This window comes from Eulemur rufifrons, chromosome 14 (assembly GCF_041146395.1).
Source record: "Eulemur rufifrons isolate Redbay chromosome 14, OSU_ERuf_1, whole genome shotgun sequence".
Taxonomy (NCBI): Eukaryota; Metazoa; Chordata; class Mammalia; order Primates; family Lemuridae; genus Eulemur; species Eulemur rufifrons.
This window is the reverse complement of record NC_090996.1, coordinates 33,153,102-33,167,089: the sequence shown is the minus strand read 5'-3', so window position 1 is coordinate 33,167,089 and position 13,988 is coordinate 33,153,102. Positions and strand designations below refer to the sequence as shown.

Below are 13,988 nucleotides of genomic sequence, written 5' to 3'. Positions count from 1 at the left end.
TTGAGTCAAGCTGGACTCTGTGGAATCGTGTGCTGCTGGAACAGAGGTTCCCACGCTGCAGGCGACAGGGCAGCAGGGTCGCTGACTTGGCCTGGCCCTGAGCATGGTGCTCCATGGCCTGGGCACCAGGGACATCCACCCAGAGCCCACGGTCACTGGGGCTGGGGTCTTGGCATGGCTTTCCCCTTGCTTTGGCCCCATGTGCTGGCCGGTGCTGCATGTCATGTGATCAGAACTGAGCCCTTCACCAGTTGGTCATAAATTTTATTTTCTAACAAATGACATTTTCCAGATGCCCCGGTTCTCATAAGGTCAAGCCTCTGGCACCCATGTATGGGGACACTCTCTCCCCCCAAGGCCGTGCCTGGCCTGGGCCTGGGCCAGGGCAGGCCAGGCCACAAGCTCTAGGCCTTACCACCAGGTTCTGGGTGACAGGCCCTCGTCCTGCCTTGGTGCTGGCCCGAGCTGCCTGGCACGGGCCACAGTCCCTGTCCTGTTTGTGTCTGCCGGCTGCTCCCGGGGCCTGAGCCTCTGGCCCCCCCGGGCCGTGCTGCTTGCCGCAGCCGCCTGCGCGTGGCCCTCCTGACACACAGCTTCAGGGTGGATCAGTCACCCAACGTCAGATTCTGAAAAGAAAAGGCCCTGGTGAGACTGGAGAGAGAGGGCGGGCGCGTACTTGTTCCCGTAGCTGCCCCTGTTGGTGCCCTGGCGCAGGCTCCCGGCTGGCGACACTCACCGTCCCTCCGGGCTAGGGCTCCCGCCACTTCTCCTTGCTGCTCAGCACCTGCAGCTTCTCCAGGCTCTGGGTCACTGAGCACAGTGCTCGCCCTGAGAACGGGACCAGACAGTGCTCTGCCACAAGTCTGGGTGGCAGCAGGGAGGAGGAGCTTGGGGCACCAGGAACGGGGAGCTGGAGGCTTTCTTGTCCAGGCTGCCCCATAGCGGGCATGACCCCAGCCCTGAGGACAGACGGTGTTGGGGTGGAGGGACTCAAACCTGCTTTCCCTGGGAAGGGTCCCTCTGAAATAAAAGGGGCACTCAGTCTCCACCAAAGTCTGGTCCCTGGGTGGGGCCCGGCCACCTGCCCCCCTCTGGGAGACTCACCCATCTCATGCACACGGTCCTCCAGGGCTCCCGACAGCTCGGGCAGGCTCATGGCCTGCAGGGACGCTTGCCAGCCTTTGGAGTCTGTGGTGCAGAGGACCGAGTTGGCCTGGGGTCTGCGTCACCACAGACCCAGCCTTTATCCTGAGCTACTGCGACCAGGGGACCCTCCCTGGGTCAGAACACCCCCCACCCAACGGTCAAGGCCTGAGCAACCCCCTCCCCAACTTGCGGGTCCATGAGACCAAAAAGACTGTGACAGAAATGTTTTCTCCTGCTTGCTGGCCCAAACACTGACTGCCAAGCAGGGCTGAGCCCTGGGACAGAAAGTGTGAGAGTCCAGCCCACGGGAGGCTGTGCCCTCGGGTGGCCCCGTGACTGAAGGCTGAAGTCACAGTAGGTGTTGGACAACACAGTTGGCAGTGACACAAGGACTGTCTTGACACTGTCACTGCCACGCGTTCTACCACTGGGGGCAGGTGACTCTCCCATCACAGGTGAGGAGTGGGCTTGGGTCCCCAGGGCCCCCTTCCCCTCCACACCGGGCTTGGGTACGCTCAGGGACCGGGGAGAGCGGGGTGCAGCGAGATGGCCGTGCTGAGCCTGCTGCGTAAAACCCGGCCTCGAGGCTTCCCGCCCTGCCCTCTGCCCATCCGGAGCCGGGCCGCTGCTCTTACCCGACGGTGGGAAGGCTGGGCCCAGGGCGGCTGCACCAGGGGACAGTCGGTCCTGCCTCACTCGGGCTGACAGCTCAGATTGACAGGCTCTGCCAGACATGGGAACAAGTGCTGGTGAGGGCAGAGCCCCCCGCCCCGCCCCAGACCCTTGAGCGGAAGGAGGGGTAGAGGCCCTACCCTGTCCCCACAGCCGGCCTTTGAGGCCTGGCCAGGGAGATGCACTGACGCACAGGAGCGAGGCGCCGTGTGCCGCCTGGGTCTGCCCTGCAGGGAGGAAGTGCCCGCGTGAAGTGGGAGGTGGGGGGCAGCAGGTGACCCCAGGGCCCCTGGCTGACAAGTGAGCTACTCACTGCAGCTGGTCCAGAATGAGGGTGGCATCTCGGGCCAGGGCCCAGGTCTCCTGCAGCTGGGCCTGGATGTCCTTGCGGGCCCCGTCCTGCTCCAGCAGGCAGCTCTCCACCACGGCCCGCAGCTCCTGCTCCTGGCACACCTGGCCCCGCATGGCCTCCACCTCCTCACAGCGCTGTGGGGCGGGAGGGCCAGGCTGGGAGGGGGCCCGACACGGGGGCCCGAGACCACGGCGGCTCGGGTTGCACTGCTCTGCTCAGGGGCTTTGAGTCTGTGGTTCTGTCTCTGACCCTGACTCCCCCCACTCCATCTCGGGGCCTCCCCAGCCCTGTGCCCTGTGCTGGCCGCTTGCTCCCTGGCCCCTGCCCTTGTGTGTGTCTGACTCCTCTCTCTGTGTGTGCTGCTGTCCCCTTCCTGTGCGGACTGGGATCCTGGCTTCCACCTTGGCTGCCGTCCCTGCCCTGTCCCCGTGGGCACCGCCACTCCCCGCCTGCCTTGTGCAGCTGGATGGCGAGCTCCTGCATCTCTGCCTCCAGCCGGTCGGCGTAGGCCAGCTCCAGGGCGTCGCTGGGCGGGCGGGCGCTGCTGTGCCAGCGGGCAATGGCAGAGGTCATCTTCCTTTTGGGCCCAAATAACCTGCAGGGGGAATTGGGGAAGACACAGATCAGCGTCGTCTCTGCAGTCAGAACTCGAGCGGGTCCCAGGATGCCTGGCTGACACAAGGGGTGTGAGGGCCAGAGACGGCCGCTGGACTCACGTGATGCCGATCTCCTTCAGGTCGCTCTCGGTGAGGGTCAGAAAGATGCGGAGGTCCACGTCTTGCTCCTCAAACACCTGCAGGTACTTGAGACACCCGATCTGCTCCAGCAGCGCAGCAAGGTCCTGCAGGGCAGAGCAGACGGGCGAGAAGGGGCAGCAGCCGCGCAGAGCGTTTGCTCCTGGCCCAAGGTGAGCTCCTGCTCACGCCCCTCCTGCTCCGCGCCCTCAGGCAGACAGGACGCTCTGAGCCCTGCCGTCCCTGCCGTCCCGTCTCCGGTCTCACCTAGCCTCGTACTTATCACTGGAACGTGGCTCCTCACACGCCTAACGAACGCTAGCTCTGTGAAGGGTGCTACGAGGCTGTTCATCTTGAGAACCCTTTGGGATGTGTCATTTCCCTCTTGCTCCTTGCAAGATTCTCTTGTCCATCATTTTGATTTTGATGAGTCTAAGTTTAGATCTCTGTGTTTATCCTACTTGGAGTGCATCAAGCTCCTTGGCTGTAGAGCTCCGTGTCTCGTTCGCGTTTGGGAAGGTCAGGCTAGTCCTTAAACGTGTCTTCTGCTTCTCTCTCCTCCCCCGCTGCAAAGCATCGCGTGTGCTGGTAGCTTGATGGCGCCTCACAGGGTTCTGCTCGTTCTTCCTTCGTTCCTTGTTTCTCAGACGTCGTATGTTCAAGTTTTCCGATTCTTTCTTCTTGCTCAAATCCACTGTTGAGCCCATCTAGTGAAAGTTTCAATTTGGTTGTACTTTTCAACTCTAGAGTTTCTGTACTTGCAACTTTAGTGTTGTTTTTTAGTGGAGGAACACATTTTTGAAGGTGATTACTCTGATTTTCCTCAAACTACTTTCTGAAAGAAACAGCCTGAAGAAACCCCCACAACTGCAAGCTCTCCAGCCAGCATGTGTTTAAGGAACCGAGCGTGCGCCCTGCTCCTGCGCCGGGGGTGCGGCCCGAGAGGGGCTGCAGGAGGAGCCGGCAGAACCCCAGCTGGCAGGGCAGCAGTGCTGGGGCTTCGATAAACGAGGAGCAGAGCCTCCCCTGTGCCTCCGTCTCTGTCGCTCTGTCCCACGTGTGCCTGCAGAGGGCGGGGACTCAGCTGCTCAGCCGCCCCTGAGACCCCTAAGAAAGTGCTCAGACTGAGCACAGGAGGCAGCAGTGGCAGTTTCCACAGTGTGGGCTCAGTGCTCTCTGCTTCCACGAGTCTTGGCGCCGACTCCGGGAAGCCGCTGAGGTCTGTCCTGCTTTTCTCCTCCCCAGGGCTCGAGGAGGCTGCCGAGCACGGACACCAAGGAGACAGGGCTTTTCTGTGGAGGGACGCGGCACAAACCCTGTCACTGGGCCACTAACGGAATCAGCTGAGCCTGGGGTTTACTGGGCATCTGGGGAAAAGCCGCCACCACTCTGTTCTGCCTACGGCGTCTGTGCCTGGCTCACTGTAAATACACAGTGACACCTCACAAGTCACAGGCAGCACTGTCTTTCTAAGAGCATAACCTTCAGTTTCCTAAACGGCCTTACCTGGGGTCCTGAATAGGGGGACCTCTCGGTTTGGGGGACAGATCCTGGGGTACAAACTGCCCCAGAAGTTCCAGCGCTGGGAAGCCACTGGCCGCAACGATTCTTAGTCTTCACGTAACTCTTAGTTTGTTTGCGAACGGAGCTCTTACGTGCGTGATCTGAGTCCTGCAGCAAGAAGTGTGTCTTTGAAGTCACCACATGGGTTAAGATTTGGGAGCCTTCATGAAACTCCCCCACAACCCACCTGCCACACACAGCTTCCTCGGTGGCTCCCTGCAGCCTGCGTCACCCACACTCACGCCACCCTCCAAGAGGCCAGGCCCCGGACACTGCACCCCACAGCCCAGCGCAGAAATGCACTTAAGCCTTGTTACCAGACTTGCTCATCCCAAATTAACTAGGGTGGCAGGCAACCCCCCAACGTCAAGAACGGGAAAGGAGCAGGAAGTCAAGAAAGAAGGAGACTCTCACCTCGTTGCTCTCCACGGAGGCCTCGCTGCTGAGCCCCTGAGCTCTGGCCAGGCCCTCGCTGCTGCTGCTCCGGACGGCCCCGAGGCTGGCACAGAAAGCGCGCTCTTGCTCTTCTGATGACAGGGAGAGAGGACACCTGCCTGCAGGCCTCGCCTGGGGTGCTGCCGAGGGACACGCCCCAAGGCCCTGGGCCTAAGCCACTGCAGCCAGATGCTCCTCAGCTCAACAGCTGGGCGTCTCCTGCCTTGTGCTGCCTGCCTGGCCTGACCCTCCCCTCTACACAGACGCAGGTTCTTGGCTTTTGTTCACTGATAAATCCCAAGCACCCTGAACAGTGCTTACACGCAGCGGACTGTCAGTAAAGAGCTGCTGAACTGACACACACGTGTAACTACGACATTCCCCCGGGAAGACTCCCTAGAGCCCCAGAAGGCTTCCAGTTCGGAATGGCTCCCCCTGACCTGCATGGAGGACACTGGACCAGAAGCTTCTCCTCATCTGTCCTGTATCAGATTCTTTATTAAGAACCAGGGCCTTCTGAACCCTTCCCCGTTTTCTAGTGGACAGACTCGCCCCAGGGCCGAGCCCCAGCTGGCTGGGCAGGGTGGGCACACAGGCTCCAGTACCTGAGTCGGCCCCTGGCCCGGCAATGCGGGGAAGTGGGGAGGTGCGTACCCCGGCTGCTGCTGCTGCTGCTCTCCACGTCCCGGTCATTGATAGGGGAGGTGACGTCCCGGTAGCAGAGGCCCTCCGCTTCCAGGGGGTTCTCATCACTGCTGTTGAAGGTGACATAGCCCCGTGGAGGCACCTGCTCTGTGTGCAGAACAGGGCAGGTAAACCCACAGACACAAGGTGAAGACACATTCGTTCCTACTGCTGCCACGTCCTCGGGGTTCTCGGTGTAGGAGACCCAGGATTCAGCAGACAGGCAGGAGCCGCCCGGCCATTACCTCATCTACCCGCCACAGTCACCTGGCCAGAGCTGTTATTTGCAGTTTGTGGGTGAGGAAAGAGAGTTTTAGACACCACCTGGTGTCCCATGGCAAGTGGCTGGTGGAACCAGGGCTGGCGTCCAGGTCAAGCCTGGGTCCTCTCTCCACTGCACCAGGCTATCTCTTTTCCAAGTGGGAAAAGTAGGAAATAGCTGTATTTACAGATTCCTAAGGCAAAGAAAAACTATACCACTGGGTGTTCGTTTTATTGATACCTAGAAATACGTACTGACCTTCCCCCCGCCACACACACGGACACACACACACACACACACACACACCCCCATCCACCAGATGTCTTCACGTTCCTGTGCCCTCTTTAAACATAGGCACCGAGAGGTAATCCTCCTTGGGTCAGTCGACCCAGCCAAAGAGATCTGGCTGAACGTGAAGGGAAAAGGCCCTTGGCTAAAAATTAACAGCAGTAATACAACATTACATAACCCTTGACTAGATCTGCCTATAAGAGAACAAGTAGAAAAGGTAGAACACAAACCAGAGAGTTTAATTCTTCCTGGGGTCTTAGCCGGGAATCGAGTTACTCATGTACTCTCAACTGCAAAGTGGTCTCTTCTGACTAAGTCAGGCTCTTCCAGGCCTGGGCCTGCAGGGAGGGCCCATCCACCCAGCCTGCTGGAGCAGCAGCCTTGGCCTTGCCACGGATGGGTGACAGGCATCAAAGGAAAATGTAACTCACACCCCAGGCTGATCTCTTGGGCAGGCCAGAAAGAAAGAGAGTGAGCGCCAAACCCAGCTGGCCTGAAGCACGATCGGACCCCAGCACTCTCAAAAAGCAACACCGACAGGCTGACAATTTCAAGTGTCCTTCTCAGAAGGGCCTGAGGATCAAATCCATCCCCCTGAGAAGACAGCAGCAGAGCCTTGCCTGGCCTTCTGCCCCTGGAGGCACACCCAGCTCGGCCCAGCAAATGGGTCACCACGCTGTGCCCAGGTGACGGGGCAGAGCCAGGGCTGTGGGAGGTCAAACTTCACATCTTCCCTGCACTAGCTGTCCCACATATCTGATGACTGGAATCTGAGCTTAGCTACATTTCTGCTGCAGGAGAGAAAGTTCTATTTCTAATAACCAAGGAGATGAACCGAAAACGGAGAGCTAGCCCACAACTAATGGATTTCCATCACTGGAATTGGTTCTGAGTCCCACTGCCCGAGCAGGAGAAGCCTGGCTACCTGCAGCCCGGGGCCCAGAGCCCCACGTTTCAGGAGCTGAGAGTTTGTCTGCTCTCACCAAGACAGAATTTTTGGATGCAACAGCAAAGAGCCACCAGGAAGTGTGGACTGCTCACCACAGCTGGGCCGCGGGGTCTTGCCTCCAAGTCCGATGGCCGTGATCCTGGCCAAGGCGCGCGGCCCCTCATGGATGCTGAGGCCCTTCTTCCTACAGGGCCTCTGCCTCTGAGGAACAGGGTAGGACTCATCCGAAGAGCTTAGATCTTCATATTTTTCTGTGGGAAAAACACCAAAATTATGACAGTCTGTTCAGTGATGGGGTATTTACTAGTCCTTTACTAACTGGAAAAAAATCGTAACTGATTTTCTTGAAGAAGAGAAGCGGGTCTGCCAGGATGTCCCTCGTGAGAAACACTCAAATGGGCCAGTGCACTCTCCCAGTGGGCCACAGGGAACTGCACGGGAGTTATGGTGAAAGCTTTCAAATTCTTTTTCTTTTTTTTTTTTTTTCTTTGAGACAGAGTCTCACTTTGTTGCCCGGGCTAGAGTGAGTCCCGTAGCGTCAGCCTGGCTCACAGCAACCTCAAACTCCTGGGCTCAAGCGATCCTCCTGCCTCAGCCTCCTGAGTAGCTGGGACTACAGGCATTTGCCACCATGCCCAGCTAATTTTTCAACATATTTTTAGTTGTCCATATAATTTCTTTCTATTATTTTAGTAGAGACGGGGTCTCGCTCTTGCTCAGGCTGGTCTCAAACTCCTGAGCTCAAACAATCCACCCGCCTCAGCCTCCCAGAGTGCTAGGATTACAGGCGTGAGCCACCACGCCCGGCCTCAAATTCTTTTTATGAAGTATAATATTGATACTTATACCTGATAAAGACAAAACAAAAATAGAAAATAACAGACCAATCACTTATAAATACCTATACAAAAATACTAAAAAATATTAATAAACAGAATCCAAAAACACATGAAGAAAATAATATATCAAGTGCAATTTATGCCAAGAATGTAAGGTTGGTTCATGATTAGGAAATTCATTAATATAATATACCATATGAAGAGAGCTATAGACAAAATTCCTAATCATCTCCATAGATGTGGAAAAAGTCTTTGACAAAATTCTACAGCTATTCCCATAAAAACAATACTCAAGAATGTAGGAATTAATGAATACTTTCTTAATATGATAAAATACACATATATTATATATATATATTTTTTTTAAATATATATACACCTTCCTCTTAAAGCCAGCCTCCTACTTAATCTGGCATGTGCACTAAGGTCAGGACCAAGGTAAGGATGTGCACCGTCTCCATGGCGTTTAACACTGTACTAGAGGCAGTGGCAACTAAACAAAAGAACAAGGCAATTCAACAACAACAAAACATCAGAGGCTCAAGAATCAGAATGAAGTAGCGAATCTCTACTTGTGGATTTTATGGCAGTATACCTGAAAAGCCCTAGAGAAAAAAAACTAACTTGAACAATAAAAGAATTCAGTACGGTAGCAGAATATAAAATCAGTTTAGAGAAATGAATTGCCTTCATGCACACTGACAATAAGCAAAGGATATAACGGTAAAGAAAACCCCACTTACAATAGCAACAAATATGATCAAATACTTAGAAATAAACTTAAGTTACATGCAAAATGTATATGAGGAAAAATCTGAAACCTTCCTACGAGACCCAAAGTACGCTGGAACAAAAAGACATACCTTGTTATTAGATAGGACAACTCAACAACATAAAGATATAGTTAATTTAGAAATTTACCACAATATCAATAAAAATATGCACACTCTGTTCTTAAGGAACTAGACAAGTTAATATTCAAGTTCAAACAGAAAAATAAGCAATAGCTTGGGAAACAGTGAAAAAGAAAAGGAAAGCTATGATGGGGACTAGCCCTACTTGATCGTAAAACATACTACAAAAAGGCTCTATGATCAAAACACCGTGGCTTTGGTGCATGAATACAGAGAGACCAATGGAATTCAAGTTCAGGAAAAGACCCAAGTACAAATAGAAATTTAGTATATGATAAGTATGGCATCTCAGAACACTAGGTCAAAGATGAATTTTTAAATAATTCATACCAAGACAACTGTGTAATCATTTGGAAAAAGATAAAAGTGGATCCATACCTCACACCATACATGAAAATAAAGTGTAAATGGATCAGAGATCTAAATGTAAAACCTGAAACCATGTAAGTATGAGAAGAAAATTTGAGTGAATTCTTGTACAACAAGGGCCTTGGGAATGATTTTCTCCAACTCAAAATCCAGAGGCAATAAAGTTTAATAAATTTGACTATATAAAACTAAAACATATGGCAACAAACACCATAGGCAAAGTAAAACAACAGAAATAAGAAGAGACCCTCACCGTGAGGCCTCCCCTCCACCCGCCTTCCCATGGGCACCAACTCCCTGCACCCTGTGCGTGTTTTCAGACGCAGGTACTACTCTACACTGCACCTGTCTACCTTCTCTTCCGTTAGACCAGGGGCCTCAACCTTGACCACACATGGCGTCAGCAGGGGGAGGCAGAGATGGTCTCCCAGCACGATGTCAGAGCCAAATCTCAGGGGAGCATGTGGAGACTAGGAATGGGGAAGGGGTTGTCTTTCTCTCCTGGTGCCCCTAACACTCAGGGTAACCCAAGCGCAGCTGGGAGACAGGTACCTGGGCTCCAATAGAGGCTCTTGGGCAGACAGGGTGAGTAAGTGTCCATCAAGGCCACGATCTTCATGTGTCCATACTGCTTGGCCAGCATCCGGGCTGTGGCTCCACTGTGGTCTCTAGTGTCCACTTTGACTCCCTGTAAACATTTGTGAAGGAAGAGTTAGGGCTCTCTCCCTCAGAGCACCCATGCTTCCTGGGCTGCTGACTCGGGGTGAGAGAAGGAAGGGCGTAAGCTTCTGTGCACCTGCCCTGGGTGAGGAAAGACATCTGTGAGAGAAAGAAGGGCAGGCTTCTCTGGATCGCAGCCACAAGTTTTGCTCTCACTCTCTTCTCAATGACAAGGATAAGTGGGGGCGGGGTTCTAGGGTCTGGACAGGGCAGCAGCTCCTGGCCTTCGACACTCTGCCTGCCAGGTTCATGATCTCATTTGGTGGGGGAGTGGCAGCCACCATGTGGAGAGCCCAGACTTCACCTTCTGTACCCAGGCTTGTGTCCCACTCACTTCACTTCTCTTCACACAGAGAGAGCTGGAGACAACGGTTCATTAGAGCAGCAGCCTTCTAAACCTAGTCAGAACGAAAGCACCACCCTCTGGAAACAGAATTTGGTCACTTTTATCCAAAGCTCTAAAATGTGTTCAGTCTTTCAGCACAATTCCACCTGTGTGACGCCATCCTAAGAAAATACTCCTAAGTACGGTGAAAGCTTTTATGCACAAAGATGTTTAGCACAACATATTTGCAAAAATAAAAACCTGGAGACAAATGCTCAAGGGAATGAAGAGTAAGCTACATTACTGCCAAAAATGGTGATATTTACAAACAGTTGTATAATCAAGTTTAAAAAAGGATCATGATACAAAAGTACATATACATTACAACTGCAGCAAAACAAGACAAAACAAAGAAGTGCATGGAAAACAATACTGGAAGGAAACATGCTCAAAATGTTAATATTATTTTTAAGTAGTAAGACGATGGAATTTTTCCTAATCTTCTGTATTTTCTAAATGTACTACCATAAGCATATTTCCTTTTGAAACTGGAAAAGCCCATTAAGTTTTCTAATTTAAAAGCTTCAACCATGCAGTCTCAGAGCTGAAGGTAAAACAGATCAGCCAGAAGGACTGAAAACACTGAGAGTGCACAGCTCCTGACCCAGCCATCTGACCAGGCGCGGTGGCTCACGCCTGTAATCTCAGCACTTTGGAAGGCCCAGGCTGGAGGATCACCTGAGCCCTGAGTTCGAAACTAGCCTATGCAATATAGTGAGACCCCCATCTCTACAAAAAATGTACATTTAGCCAGGTGTGGAGGTGCACACCTACAGTCCCAGCTACGTGGGAGGCTGACGCAGGAGCATCGCTTGAGCCCAGGAGGTGGAGGTTGTAGTGAACTACAATCCCACCACAGCACTCCTGCCTGGGCAACAAAGCAAGACCCTGCCTCTTAAAAAAAAAAAAAAAAAAGTGTACACACCCTTTGATCCAGCAATTCCTCTTCCAGGAATTTAACCTAAGGAAAGAATTCAGGATATACACTAAAATTCAGAATTTTCACTGCAGCATTTAGCACAGTAAGAATCAGAAAGAAGCTAAAAAGGGGGATTAGTGAGCTGACTGAGAGCGTATCTAGAAAACAGAGCCCTCCCGCCCACTTACATAGGGGTGGGTGTGTGGCAACACGGACAGGTGTGCACAGAGCACTGTAAAGAGAAAAAAGCACATTTCAGAACATCTATATAGTGTGACTCCACTTTTGGTTTTGTTTTTGTTTTGTTTTTTTTTTTTGAGACAGAGTCTCACTCTGTTGCCCTGGCTAGAGTGAGTGCCGTGGCGTCAGTCTAGCTCACAGCAACCTCAAACTCCTGGGCTTAAGTGATCCTCCTGCCTCAGCCTCCCTAGTAGCTGAGACTACAGGCACATGCCACCATGCCCGGCTAATTTTTCTATGTATATATTTTTAGCTGTCCATATAATTTCTTTCTATTTTTAGTAGAGACAGGGTCTCGCTCTCGCTCAGGCTGGTCTCGAACTCCTGACCTTGAGCGATCCACCCGCCTCGGCCTCCCAAGTGCTAGGATTACAGGCGTGAGCCACCGCGCCCGGCCTGTGACTTCACTTTGATTCAAAATGTGCACTGTGAACACTAGGACACTTGTAGGACACTCAACGATACGTTAACACGTGCTATCTCTGGAGGATGGGACAAGCAGTGACTTTTGCTTTCTTTTTGCTTCACTGTATTTTCTAATTTGTTTATAGCAAGTACATATCATTTGAATAATAAATATTTATATGTCCTTTTTCCCCCTACTTTGAAAAACCATTATCAACCGATGGTCTTGGGTCCAATACAGAAAGTGGTTACCACACATCTCTCTGGTAGGAAAAAGTACATTTTTATACGAGCTTACTGAGCTTAACTTTCTAGAACCTCCCCTCCATCCCACTTTCCAGAGTTCTGGTTAGTAATCGGCTATGAAATCTTCAGCCTTAAAAGCTAATTTCTAGTTTGATAACAGGAACCTAAAGGTTTTAACCATAAAGAAACAATGTGCACAGTAGATAAAAGACCTAGTTTCCGATTTTCCGATACGTTTTCCTTTTTAAAAGTTTTAAGGGTACCTGTCCCTTATGATCACCAGTTTTACCTTTTAAAACTGGACTCTAAACTTAAAGGCAGAGGCTTTTGATGGTTCTGGGCTCCTGCCCATCTATTCCTGACCCTCCGATGTGTCTTAAAGAACCCATGTTCGTGTGAGTGGAATCACCTTCAAAGAATAATTACTTGCAGAAAAAGAAACCCAAATGGCCAATAAAGATACGAAAAGATGTTCAAACTCACCAGAAATCAAGGAAAGGCAAGAATCAACAGGAGACAACTCATGTGCTATCAGGTGCCAACTGCTAGTGAGGATGTGAGGGCCAAAAAGTATAAGCCCCGTGGGGAGGGGTGTGAATCAGGACTGCTACAGCGGGGCAGGTCAGCACCCTCTAGTGAAGATGCTCCCACCAGACACACCAACACACGCCTAGAACACACCCTGAACTACCAAAGAAATTCGCAGACTCGTGCTCAGGAAGACGTGTGAGTGACGGTAACTGCAGCGCTGTGAGGCACGGCAAAGCAGACACACAGGAAAGCGCCCGCTCTACAGGAAGGGACGAAGGCAGCCAGCGCACACACTGCGTTAACAGAGAGAGCTGCGTGTAGCACGAGTCCATGCCTCTACACTACCAACACTTTGTTGGAGGGCACGTACAGTCTGATTTTTTTTTTTTAGAGACAGGGTCTCGCTCTGTTGCCCCAGCTGGAGTGCAGTGGTGCCATCATAGCTCATTATAACCTTGAACTCCTGGGCTCAAGTGATCTTCCCAATTCAGCCTCCTGAACAGCTGGGACTACAGGTGTGTGCCACCACGCCTGGCTAATTTTTTAACTTTTTGTAGTGATAGGGTCTCACTATGTTACCCAGCCTGGTCTCAAACTCCTAGCTTCAAGCAATCCTCCTGCTTTGGCCTGTCAAAGTGCTGGGATTACAGGTGTGAGCCGCTCAGTGTTGGCCTGGCCTGATATGTTATTTATATAAAGCTTTAAAAAATTCAAAACAAGTCCATACATTGTTTAAGGATACATAGTATGTAGTAAAATTATAACACCATGGACAGGAAAGGTACACACCAACATCTGGAGAGTGGTTACCTCTGGAAGAGGAGGGGTGGATGGGGTCAGGAAGGGCTACAAAGAGGACTTCAATTGTGTCCTTTAAAAAAAAGCAGACAAGAGCTGAGGCAAATAAGGCAAGATGTCACGCCTGTCAAACACAGGCACTGGATCCATGTGGGTGAGCTGCAATATCCCGTTATTTGTTGTTGTTTATAGTATTTCATAATTTCAGATGCATAATTCTTACTGCTGTGGGAATGTAAGACTGTGCAACTCCCTGTCTGGATGGCACTCTGGCAACATCCACGTCGAGACCGTGCTTATACTGTACCCAAAAGGTCCGCCTTTAGTACTGTACATACAGATGTGGCTGCACGTGTTTACAGACGTACGTGCAAAGATGTTCTGCACTGCGCTGGGCAGAACAGCTAACGGCTGGCCATGACTGAATGCTACATGCAGACCACTGTTAAGGAAACTCTGATTCATCCTATAGGGGAATACTATGCCACCATAAAAGAAATAAAAGAAAGAGGGCTATTTATATGCCGACATAGA

At 51.8% G+C, this 13,988-nt stretch overlaps 1 protein-coding gene across 3 annotated transcripts in view; it reads right to left on the bottom strand.

The window, feature by feature from the left end:
* Positions 1-228: 228 nt before the first annotated feature.
* The window catches only part of ANKS3 (ankyrin repeat and sterile alpha motif domain containing 3), a 26,879-nt gene continuing 13,119 nt past the window's right edge, over positions 229-13,988 (bottom strand). Inside the window, exons 6-17 of one of the 3 annotated variants that reach the window (XM_069486973.1) lie at positions 9,763-9,898; positions 7,181-7,339; positions 5,557-5,694; positions 4,882-4,994; positions 4,411-4,575; positions 2,887-3,011; positions 2,624-2,765; positions 2,132-2,304; positions 1,782-1,870; positions 1,105-1,188; positions 737-828; positions 229-626 (exon numbers count right to left, since the gene is read on the bottom strand). In XM_069486973.1, the coding sequence (XP_069343074.1) occupies positions 749-828; positions 1,105-1,188; positions 1,782-1,870; positions 2,132-2,304; positions 2,624-2,765; positions 2,887-3,011; positions 4,411-4,575; positions 4,882-4,994; positions 5,557-5,694; positions 7,181-7,339; positions 9,763-9,898 (1,404 nt within the window). In that variant the 3' untranslated portion in view covers positions 229-626; positions 737-748. The remainder of the gene's footprint in view (positions 627-736; positions 829-1,104; positions 1,189-1,781; positions 1,871-2,131; positions 2,305-2,623; positions 2,766-2,886; positions 3,012-4,410; positions 4,576-4,881; positions 4,995-5,556; positions 5,695-7,180; positions 7,340-9,762; positions 9,899-13,988) is intronic. The other 2 variants (XM_069486974.1, XM_069486975.1) reach the window with 2 other exon arrangements.